The sequence below is a fragment of the Myotis yumanensis genome, unplaced genomic scaffold (genome assembly GCF_028538775.1).
Source record: "Myotis yumanensis isolate MYYU_CA2020_CCGP unplaced genomic scaffold, mMyoYum1.0.hap1 SCAF_3, whole genome shotgun sequence".
Classification (NCBI taxonomy): domain Eukaryota; kingdom Metazoa; phylum Chordata; class Mammalia; order Chiroptera; family Vespertilionidae; genus Myotis; species Myotis yumanensis.
This window is the reverse complement of record NW_027223754.1, coordinates 41,658,588-41,671,178: the sequence shown is the minus strand read 5'-3', so window position 1 is coordinate 41,671,178 and position 12,591 is coordinate 41,658,588. Positions and strand designations below refer to the sequence as shown.

The 12,591-nt window shown below is 36.5% G+C and overlaps 1 protein-coding gene and 1 non-coding gene across 2 annotated transcripts in view; one reads left to right on the top strand and one right to left on the bottom strand.

Annotated features, from left to right (window-relative positions):
* Positions 1–12,283, top strand: part of RAP2A (RAP2A, member of RAS oncogene family) — a 31,366-nt gene extending 19,083 nt beyond the window's left edge. Inside the window, exon 2 of the mRNA XM_070408703.1 lies at positions 8,536–12,283. Within this exon, the coding sequence (XP_070264804.1) occupies positions 8,536–8,773 (238 nt within the window). The 3' untranslated portion in view covers positions 8,774–12,283. The remainder of the gene's footprint in view (positions 1–8,535) is intronic.
* On the bottom strand, positions 359–463 carry LOC139007797 (U6 spliceosomal RNA). The gene has a single exon (XR_011470957.1). It is a non-coding gene; the product is annotated as a U6 spliceosomal RNA (small nuclear RNA).
* Positions 12,284–12,591: the final 308 nt, after the last annotated feature.

The window sequence follows — 12,591 nt, the reverse complement described above, 5'->3', positions numbered from 1 at the left end:
TTGTTTTGTTACCCATTCAGCTACCATATGTCTTTTGATTGGAGCATATCATTCATTTGCATTTAAAGTGATTATTGATAGGTATATAGTGATTGCTATTTTATTATTCATTTTTTAATCCTTTTTTTTCTCTTCTTAAAAAAAGACCCTTTAACATTTCTCATAATACTGGTTTGATGGTGATGAACTCTAGCTTTATATTGTCTGGGAAGCTCTTTATCTGTCCTTCGATTCTAAATGATAGCTTTGCTGGATAGAGCAGTCTTTGTTGTAGGTCCTTACTTTTAATCACTTTTAATATTTCATGCCAGTCCCTTCTGGGCTGCAAATTTCTGTTGAGAAACCAGCTGATAGTCTTAAAAATATGGAATGCTTCATGAATTTGCCTGTCATTTGTGCCAGAGCCATGCTAATCTTCTCTGTATCATTCCAGTTTTAGTATATGTACTGCCAAAGCAAGCACCCTTAATGGTTTTTTAAAACATTTAAAATGCCTGAGTTACATGGTCGTGATCAGTTGATCCCTCACAATCAAACAGTTAGAAATTCAGTCTTCTGATAAAATTTCAACTCTTGATTTCTATGAAAGCAGATTATTTTCATTTACAATGGTATGGAATATCCCTGAAAGCTTTAAATATCTTATTAGTATCATTACTCTCCTTAACTTATTTTTTACACTACATTTACAGTTTCTCTGTTCTTCTTCAGTATGCATTCTGAAACCGAGAGAAAGTCAAAGCAAAAGATTGTGGTTTCCTTTCATTATTTAAGCTAAATTACCAGAAATGCCCTTTAAAATTAAATATTTAGTCACGTCAAAACAAGTCACTTTAGAGGAAGAGGGCAGCCTTATTTAGCTCATGTTTTTCTTACAAGAAGTATTGATGTTTCATGCAAGCATGCTGTGGTAGGAGACTTTACCTCCCAGCCAAAAACAGTCCTTTCTGTAGCACTGCCATAATATTGTATTGAAAGATTAAAAATTTCTGTTCCAAGGGTGGGAAACAGGCACTCTTAACTTAAGCACTATTGTTTTTAGTACACATTTCTGGGTGTCCATTGAGACTGTGTGTGTGTGTGTGTGTGTGTGTGTGTGTGTGTGTGTGTCTGTGCACGCATATACACACAACTAACCTAGAAATAAGGTTTTTATGGTTCAAAGGGTGTGCCAGACACATACACACATATTATGTGCACCTTTGAGACAGAAATCACACTTCTAGGTATAGTTCATCAGATTGTTGTTTATGTTAGTGAAAAAAGTGAGGGGATGAGAACCCTTCATATGCATTAATGGGGGGGGTGGGAATAATTAAAATATAGTATAGTTATTGCATAGATTCTATAAAATGGAATACTATGTAGTCATAGCATATATTGGAAAGCAATGGAAAGCTTCATGATAGTACATGAAAAATGAAGCTCCTTTTTTTAATAAAAATGTATATTTATATGTTTAAGAAAATAGTCTAAAAAGATATACAGCAAAATAGTTATAGTGATTATCCTCATGATGATGAGAGTAAGAATGTTTTTCATTTTCCTCTCTATTTAATTCTTTCCAGAGACTATTTTTTCCTAAATACTATGTATTTAATATGAGCAAGGAAAAAAGGAAGAAAACCTATTTTCATTGCATCACTAAAGAAGTTCAAACATAACTTTAGTAAAGTTGTCATGGAAGTGATTTAAGCATCAAGTGTTCTTGACATTTTGCCTTGATAACACATCAAACGCTTGTAACTATTCATATTTACAAAGCTGCCTCACTAAGTCCATCAACATTATACAGCTAAGTGATACTCAAGCCAATATTCCTGAAGTTTCATTTGATATATTAAGCAGTTGCTTAAAAGAACTAGTTTTCTTTATTAATGCATTATGTAATCATGCTCATGAATACAATAATATGAAAATTCATGTTAATAACACAAGTATTTGTTCACAGACTATAAACAGCAGCCACTATATGACCTTGGTCATGCTCTTAAAGGAAATATCAAGGAAGATGCACTAAAGTTGATGAGAAACCAGCTGATGTTTAAGATGTGGACAAGATGGTATCCTGCTCATGGTCAGGTTAACAATAATACATAAGTTAAATATTTTTAGAATTTTGCGTCTTCAACTTTATTCCCAAATGAGGTTTAGAAAAGGGACAAAATGAAGACAACGCACAAAACTATTAATAAATATAGGACATGAAAAGAAGTAACTGCCATCCCCACTAACCAAATGCCTAGTTTTCCTAACAGTATAGTTGACCCTGTCATATTTGTCACATTTGTCTGCTGAGGCTACGTCTGCTACCCAGATTCCTCAGTCCCATTTAGCCTCAAATGAGCAAGTTTCCTACGCTGCAGGATTTCTGGCTGCAGGAGTTGCAGGAGGCTATCCACCCGACAGGCCATTTGCTATTTCTTGAATCTCCATACCCACCCCCACCAGCTTTCACATTGTCTAGTCCATATCCTGCCTGAAATACTCTGCCCCCCGGTTCTTGCTTGGCAAACTCCCTTACTCCCTGCACGTCTTTGCTCATAGGCTACCTTCCCAACAAGGCCTACCCTGGTCGTGTAATTTCAAATTGAACCTGTGCCCAACAGCCCCTTTGCTGATCTACATTTTCTTTTTCCCATTGCACTTAACACCTTGCAGTAAACCTAGAACAGTGATGGCGAACCTGTGACACGCGTGTCAGAGGTGACACACGAACTCATTTTTTTGGTTGATATTTATTTGTTAAATGGCATTTAAATATATAAAATAAATATCAAAATTATAAGTCTTTGTTTTACTATGGTTGCAAATATCAAAAAATTTCTATATGTGACACAGCACTGGAGTTAAGGTAGGGTTTTTCAAAATGCTGACACACCAAGCTCAAAAGGTTTGCCATCACTGACCTATAATTTACTGTTGACTAGAGGCTTGGTGCACAAAATTCAGGTAGGATCCCTAGTCCTGGCCGGCGATCGAGGCCTTCCTTCCCCGGCTGCCAGCTGCAGGCTGGGGCCTTTCGCCTTCCACACCACCCCCTGGTGGTCAGCACACGTCATAGCGAGCGGTTGAACTCCCAGTTGGTTGAATTCCCAAGGGGACAATTTGCATATTAGCCTTTTATTATATAGGATGTCTGTCTCCTCTGCTAGACTATCATTATTGTGAGGGCAGACATTTGTTTTATTCATTGATGTATCTATAGGTGCCTACAATAGTATCTAGCACATAGTAGTCTCTTATCAAATAAGTATGCGTTAAATGGATGAATAAATATACATGATTGTTTATTATGAGTTACTTATGCAGTGACAGGCAGTTTTCAGTAGAGCCTTCAGTATTCACATAGTTAAAACCATCACACGTTCTTGTGTTTGAACAGTATTGTCAGTGAAATAGAACTGCCTTGGTCCTGAAGTACTTTCTGCCTATGAGTCAGCATGTTGGCTGTAGCTGCTTTGGTTGGAGTCGAAAATCTCTACTGCTTTGTGTCCTGGCCCCATGGAATTCGTTGAGGTTTTCTCCTACCTTTTGGCTTTCCTCCTGATGTGCCCTTTCATATCTCTTGTAAAGATTGGCCTGCTAGGTGTTGTTCTTAGACCAGAAGCTCTGAGCAAATACTCTGGTATGTGTTGATTACAGGAGTGACCCACTATGTCTGTTCTGATATTTAACTTCAGAGCTTAAGAACATCTTAGTACTTCTCTAGTCCAATTCATTTTAAAGTTCAAGAAACAGAAGAACCAAGAAATTAAGTTAATTTTCTAAATTCACAAAACTAGCTAGAAGCAGTACTATGACTGGAGTACTTTGTCTGAGTGTCTTGCTGCTGTTGTTTGTTTTCTGTCCTTTTAATTTTTTTACATTTTTTATTGGGCTGGCATTGGTTAATAAAACCATACAGGTTTCAAGTATATAACTCTACAACACATCATCTGCATAATGTACTGTGTGCTCACCACCCAAAGTCTTTTCTGCCACCATTTTATTCCCTTTTGCCCTCTTCTGACCTCCCCCAACCCCCTTGCCCTCTGGCAATCACCATACTGTTGTCTGTCTGTCTTTTGTTTGTTTGTTTGTTTGTTTGTGTTTGCTTAATCCCTTCACCTTTTTCACCCAGTCCCTCAACCCCCCTCCCCTCTGACAGCTATTAGTCTGTTCTCTATCTATGAGTCTGTTTCTATTTTGTTTGTCAGTTTATTTTGTTCATTAGATTCCACAAATAAATGAAATCATGTGGCATTTGTCTTTCTTTGACTGGCTTATTTCACTAAGCATTCTACTGTCCAGGCCCATCCAGGCTGTCACAAAAGGCAAGATTTTGTTCTTTTTTATGGCCAAGTTGTATTTATTCCATAGTGTTATTGTACCAAAGCTTTTTTATCCACTCATCTACTGATGGACACTTGGGCTGCTTTTAAATTTTGGCTGTTGTAAATAATGCTGCAATAAACATAGGGGTGCATATATTCTTTCAAATTAGTGTTGGTTTTTTAATATACCACATTTCTACAGCAGAGAGCAAAACCAGTTTCCTCATGCCCTCTTCTATTCTGTCAACACAACTCTTTGGTTTTTCCCTTCTCCTCACTCATCTTCTTAAGGAGGGTCCAGGTTTCTCCAAATCTTATTTCCAAGAATAGAACCTATTCCATCATCCCAACCTAAAGCCACCTAACCCTTCCCCACATGTGTCTGTATTTGGGGAAGGCAGTTCCACTTTTCTAGTTCCTCATTACTGTGATACTCAGCTTGGGGCCCGGAGAAGGGATAGACTGACATCAGGTAGCTGCTGTACTCCTTTTGACTCCTTCTCTTTTGACTGTCTGACCACACCGCAGAAGTACCCTGACTTGGTTCACCTCTCCTCAGGAGCTCTTCACCTCCCTTGATTAGTATCTCCTGCGTCTTAACTTACTGAAGCTGTGGTCTCAGAGTGCAGAAGGGGAAAGAAACACAACACTACATTTATCTAGTACTTTTTCCTACATTATCTCCTTTGACCTTTTCAGCAACCTTTTGTGTTAAGTGGGAACAGATATTCTTGTTCCCTTTTTTTTACTGACAAGGAAGTGAAATACAGATGAGTAGAATAAATGATTTGCTCTGTCTTTCAGCCTCTGAGTGGCTGGACTGGAAACTGAGCCTCCAAATCCTAGTTTATATCTTTTCTACTGTCTCCTATTTTAGTGTTGACAGAGAGACAAAAATGAATCACTGATCGGTATTATGAAATGCACATAAGATCTTTTCTTCCTGAAGATCTTATTCAGTCTTTTAAAGTATTCTGAGAATGTGAATCTGAGTTTCTTTACCTTCTTGGTTTTAGAAAAGACCTCAGGGAGGAGGGGCTCTCTCTGAAGCATGCCCACGCCTTTCTTCCCTCTCAGGCATGCACCTTTACTTTTCTCTCCCAAACTCTAACTATCTCTACAAGACTTGCAACCACAGGAGCAACAGGCAGTGGCAGTTCATCCCAGGCTAACCCCTGAACCTGCCTGTAATGCACCCTTTTCTCTGACCTTTCAGTGCGCTAACTTCTGTTACTGTGACCGTTACTTCTCAGTGAGTCCACACTGCCCTGTGTGGCTCACTTCTTTGTTTCTAGAGGGTCAAAGCAGCCCTGCCTGGGCTCTCTCCTGTTGCTTCTTCTATCCTAAGCCTTCCTTTGTTTCCCTGTCCCCACCTTTAATAAACGTACTCTCAAAATCAGAAAGAAAAAAAAAAGACGACTGAGTTTGGCCAGTGATCTAATGGACAGGTTAGGTTCTCTGATACTGACTAAATTACCATCTTTATTTAACAATTATTAAACGTTATTATATGTAGACCTATGTTTGCAGTATTTTGTTGCCCTTTTGAGAATCTGTTGGTAATATTTATTCAGGGTCTTTGTTCAAACAGTATGCCAGTTTACAAGTTTTGAAAATCTACATATTTGTAGTTTTTAATTAAAAATGTAAGTAATATTTTTACATATAATACTCTTTTGAAACTAAAGTATTTGGTACAATATTTATCACTTAACTAATAATATAAAGTGATGTTTTATCACTTTCCTTTTTATTGTTACATATTGTAAACAGATTGAAATTAATTTTTAACTTAAATTCAACCAGTTTTATTGAATTGTATTAATGTTTATTTTACTTCACTGCCAAACAAAGCATTCTAGAGCACACTGTAACTATATATATATACACATATATGTATATATATATATCACACTGAGTAGATATATATATATATATGTATATATATATATATATATATAGTCTCATAAGAAAAAGAAAATGCAGTTATATCTTTGCAAGTAAAACAGATTAGGAACTGACATTATCCTAACACTGTAGGCAGTGTTTGCTCCCTACAGAGCTTCTCTATACAGCAGGTCAAGAAGGCTTGTGTGTGAAGCAGCTGATGTATAGGGTTTGTAATGCAGCTTCGTTCTCATTGCCATTTGTCCACCCAGAGGCCAAGGATACACATCATTGACGGTGTAAGAGTTCTGGATGTGGAAAACCCTTGTGTCCTGTGTTCTGAGCTCTCTGTGTGACCTGAGGCCAGCAAGCATAGGCACAGTTGGTTTACAGTACATTCATATAAAGCTCTTTGATGTCAATTTTCCAAACCCATTTCCTGCAAGATGGTAATATCCAAATTCTAGCTTTTACTGTGGATGTTGTTCTCCCCACTCATTTTTAAGTTGTTTTTATATTTCAGATTGCTAAATGGCACACTGCCTAGAATATGCCCTCATATTGAGACCACTCTCGGTTTGATCTAGTGCCAAAGGAAAAAAAAGAGATTCTTTTGGGAATATAGTTTGCTTTACATGTTAGGGTGAGTGAGAGAACCATCTTGAAAGGATGATGAAATTGTAGAAGTATTGTCGCTAACATTCCTGCCTATTTTTCCTGAATGATAAAAATTCTATATGACTCCTGCCTCAATAAAGTCTTGGCTATGTAGTTTTCTCTTCTGACAGATTAGCTGTGTCCAGTCACATTTGTTATCACTTGTGTGCAGTTTTGCAGTTTACTTGTTTTATAAATTAGAGATACATTCTGCTTAAGGGAAAGTACACACACACACACACATTGGTTTATATTGCAATCACAAAAGCTTTTAAAATGATGTTTAAAGTAAAATTGTTATACAGCGAATAACCATTGTAGAAAGAATCATCTTTAGGTTCCAAATTGATTTAGGATCTTTTTGCTTTGTTCTTTTCATATCATTTGTTATCTTTATTAGTTTAGCTTTTCCCAGACATGTTCATTCAGAGACACCTTATCTTAGTCTAGTCTGGCTGCTATAACAAAAATACCATAGACTGGGTGATTTAAACAATAGACATCTATTTCTCACAGTTCTGGATGCTGGAAAGTCCAAGATCAAAGCTCTGGTAGATTCAGTGTCTAGTGAGGGCTCACTTCCCTAGTTCACAGACTGTTATCTTTTTGCTGTGTCCTCACTTGGCTGTAGGGGCAGGGGTGTCTCTTACTAGTATATAAAGGCACTAATCCCATTCATGAGGGCTTTACCCTCATGACCTCATGACCTCCCAACAGCCTGACCTCCTAAATACCATTACATTGGGAATTAGATTTCAGAATATGAATGGGGTGGGGGAGGCACACACACATGCAATTTCTAGCATACCTATTCTAGTTAGGAAGGAAAAGAAGAGATAATATCAAATTGAAATGCTTAATCCTTGTCAGGCTGAAAAGAATCATAATTATCTTTCAACTGCCTAAAGTATAATCTATAATAATAAAAGCATAAATGCTAATTAGGCCAGACAGCCAAATGACCTTCCGGATGTTCTTCTGGAAGACCTGGACAAAGCCGGGGCTGCAAGGGCTAAGCCCCTTGCACAAATTTCGTGCATCGGGCCTCTAGTCTATAATAATAAAAGTGTAATATGCTAATTAGACTGGATAGCCTCCGGACAAAGCCAGGCTGCGAGGGCCAAGCCCCTTGCATGAATTTCGTGCATCAGACCTCTAGTAGTTTTATAAAGGGATAGAGTGTAGCTTCTTTTGAAGGTTTTCATCCTAATGATTTTTTCTTATTTTGGAACTATTAGAACATGATCAATTTTGTACATTACAGAGAATAGTAAAATGCTGATAATTATAAATTGTTTACTCAAGTATATTACTTCATCAACTGAAATGTTAAAAAATACTGAGAAAGCATCTCTTATAATGAAAAAAATTTAAAATAATCCATCTAAGAAGATTTATTCTGAGAATAATTTTCCAGGTATATCTGAAAAGGTAAATTGATTTTAAAGGGTGTGTAATTGGTTAGTTAAAAGAAATCATTTTAAAAGACCTGTATATGATTCACTATGGGAGCCTCTGCTGAATGCCCTGAGGTAGATATCTGTCAAGCCAGTGGGCAAACAATTTTTCATGCTACAAAAGAGAATATTTGTAGTAGAATATAAAGAAAATACATGTTACCTGAAGTTTGTGCTAACTTTTACAATATATGTGTGTTTTGTGTATTCTCTCCTAGGTATGAGAAAGTGCCAGTCATCTTGGTTGGGAACAAAGTGGACCTGGAAAGTGAGAGAGAAGTGTCGTCCAGTGAAGGTAGAGCCCTTGCTGAAGAGTGGGGCTGCCCCTTCATGGAGACTTCTGCTAAGAGTAAAACAATGGTGGACGAACTCTTCGCAGAAATTGTGAGGCAGATGAACTATGCTGCGCAGCCTGACAAAGATGACCCGTGCTGTTCTGCATGTAACATACAATAGCATTCAGAAATGCCGATCCTGGGCAGGCTTTGCCCAGTATCATAGGTGATACAAGCCTCGTCTGCCCGACTGCAGAGTTTGCAGGATGTGTGGTGTGAATCTTTGGTGAAATAGCAGCCCTCATTCAGAATTCAGCAGTGATTGTCCGTTGATATCTCTGAATAACATTTGGGTTCAGTAACTACAGTTTTCACCATTGTCCTCAGTCTCCTAGACGCACCTGCAACTTTGAGGCATAGCCAATCAATCTACAGGGTGATCTCCTTTGAAAGCAACGATGGCATCGTCGCTGAGTTGACCGAAGCAACTATTGTATAAATTAAAAGTAATCATGAGAGAGAAACCAGAAGAATTCCTATGACCACTACAATTAAAATATTTTATCTTCTGTAAAAAAAAATAATAATAAGTAAAGGAGAAATATTTTCCTACAAGAGTACTGAATTTCAGGAATTGAGATAGTGCTTCTAATCAATGTATTCTGTCAAGTAAGATAACAGCTGACCTGCCAACAGCATTACAGGGAGAGATTCTTTGCTCAACTGACACATTTCTGTTTTTCAAAATTGATGCTTAATTGTAGATGTTATCCTAATTTGTGACACAGAACTAACTCATGCATCAGTCCTTGCTAGAGCAAAAGTCAAAACAGGTTGTGTAAACATACAGTCTCGCTTTAGAAGTGTAAAGTCACCTGCTTTGCCACAGAAAATGGAGGCTCTCACAAGGGTTTGATCTGAATTAAAGCCCCAAACCCACCCTCTGGTAATCAAGCAGATAAGGTCTTTATTACATTTCTGAACAAGAAGGAAGCAACTGTGATGCAAAGAAGCTGCGCAGCCTTACTAACAAGAAGCGTTCTAGTGGTAGCTGAACTAGTGCCATCGTGTAAGGAAAATGAAGCCATGTTGCATCCATATGTTCCCGTTTGCAGAAACCTCACAGGACAGTACAAGTATTTTGCATTTTTATGTTTGTTAAAGCAGCAAATTCCTTCTTGCCTTTAAGGGCTATGGTTGTGGTGTGATTCTTGGTTAACCTGCTTTCCAAATCAAGTTTGCTTGTAGCAGAGCTTTATTGCAGGCATTTAAAAAGATTGAATAACCATGTGAAATAATTTGGGCTTAAGAGTAGAACATAAATTATAGAGTGGAAGGTAAGAGACAAAAAAAAAGTCTTTTATCCTTAATTTTCCTGGAGAATTATAGAAAGATTTTCCTATAACAATTTTGCCCTGATTACTGAAGTGGCAAATAAAGCTAGAGAATATTTTGTTTTGAAAAGGTGCTCAAGCTTCAACATTTCTGGTTTTCATAGCCGTGAAGTATTTATCGTTTGCATGACTAATGGCACAGGAAAAAACTATACAGTCAAGTGTAGGAAGGGTTTTTACCTAACCTCAGAGTTATAAATGCTGAAGAGAGTACCTGAAGCTGATTCTCAAGGTAAATTTGGCCTTTGGAACTGCAATATCGCTGAGCCTGTGGTCTGCATACCACCCCACATTTTGTTGTTCCACACTCTTGTGCAAGTAACCTCTGGTCTTACGTGTGTAACTGAGAGAATAGTGTATGTTGTGTGTGCATGTGTGTTTTATCGTTCCTAAGAATTTGGCACAAGTCAGAGATGGTCGCCTATACTGAGAATCCGTGCTGCACAAAATAATTATCAAAAACATCTTTTTCTTTTAAATTATGTGTATGTTAAACATCATTGAAATCATTGGTAGCCCCCTGTGTTTAGTAAACTGGCAGTAAGCTTAAAGGATAGAAAAAAGGTGGATAGTAACTTCTTATAGATGAGAAAACAAGTGTGTGGGTAAAACCAGGCCAGAGTTGTTAAGTCTGAATTATGAATGTTTCCATTCTTCAGTATAGATTTTTTTAGAAACCCCCATTATGAAGCACCTTGTTTATAGGACAAAAAGTTCTAACTAATTTCATTGAAACAAATTTAATCGTGTAAAAAAGTTGATTTGACTCAACCTGTAAAGAAATCAAAAGTTTAAGAAGTATGATTTCTCTACTGAAATATAAATATTTGTTAGTGAATTGTTTGAGTTTTGACGCCTCTAACTTCTCAAAATGATAGAATTCCGTATTTAACAGCAATTTATGACAACTAAGATTCCACATTAGAAACCTCTATAAAGATTCTACAGTTTTACCTAATGGATTGCTATGCAGATAAGAAAAATAAGTTTAATAATATGAAAGATATGGCAAAATGTGAGGTGAAAAGATTATTTAAAAATCGGGGTTTTAGTTAGAAGTGTTCGTGTCAGACAGTAAGGTGGGCTGTCACTGTAAAGATGTTAATAACTGACTTGGCTGCCTGATCACAGTGTTTCCTACGCTTGGAGACAAAACGTCAGCGGGGACATCCAGAAACGTGGAAACCCTCGTGTGCTCTTACTGTTGGTATTTCATCTGGTGGGAATATAACTCAGCTTGAATGAATGTGTTTGTTGAGATGTTAATAAAAAGCTTAAGAACAGGAGGATTAAATTTGTTGACACATGAAATAATAGTGGCTACAGAGAAAAGTTGGTGACCTTGTGTCACTATTATTTTATGCCCTGATCAGACTAGCAACTAGATAAGTGGAAGTTTTTCTAACATGCCTTAAAAACATTATGGTTTGATCCAAAGACCCACTTGTTTTGGTTTTTTTTTAGCTATTATAAGTTTTGTTTTGTCTTGTTTTACTTTTATACAAAGGCAGCATTTGTTAAATTTTTGTTGTTTTATGTTGCAGCTTTTTTGGGTTCTTTTAAGCTGTGATAGTGACGGTAACTGATGCTTTTCATTTTGTTCAACTTACACAAAACAAGCCAGCATCTGATCAAAAGTATTACATAAAATCTTTCTTAAACTATTGAAAGGTGCTTTGATGATTTTCTCCTTTTGGTTCGTAGAATTAGGACCGAGCGTGACTCTAATTACTACAGTTGCCATCACTTTTCTGTGGTAAAACTACTGATATTTGCTTTTCTATATAAAAATGTTGCCTAAGGTTGTCTGCTATTTGTTTTCAAGAGTTGTCCAGTGGGAAATGTTGTCTGTTTATGTGTGAATATGAAAGTGCTTATTTTGTTTGTTGCTGTTGGTTTTTGTTTGTTTTGTTTTTTAGTTTTTTGTTCTTCTCGGTAGTCCTGTGTTAGCACTGGGTAAGCTTTAAATGTCTCCTTAGCCAATCAAATCTTAAAGACTATGGGGGTCTTTTCTTTTTTTAATTAACATGTCATTGTGCATCTATTAAATCTTGATCAGGGTTTCAAGAATGACTGCAGTGGATTTTGGAAACAGACTTATCATTATTGATTTGGGGTTTCCCAGAGATAAATATAGTTCACAGTTAATTGTTGAGCTCTAATACAACTGACCATTTAAAAATTTAACAACAGTTTATTGTTTTGTAACAATGTCAGTTGTTAAACCTTGACATTTCAATTAAAACATGAATTGTAGTTATAACTCAATGCAAATTCAGCAGTTGTATTTGGAGTTAAATTATTTTAACAAATAAATTTATTTAATGAAATTTTCTCTGGATTTTATTTGGTTTTGTACATGTTCATGATTGAAATGTATTTACCACATACAAAAACAACTAGAAATTGCCACCAAATGAATTTAATACTCTTCATATGGAGATATTCAAGCTGAATAAAATTGAGAATTCACCATATTAAAAGGGAGGTTAGGAGTTAATTTTCATACCCTTTATTAAAAAAATAACACAATTTAAAAATCAGCAATCGCAAATACATATAAACTTATCTCATAAATAGTTTTATACATATTTTATTTTCATTT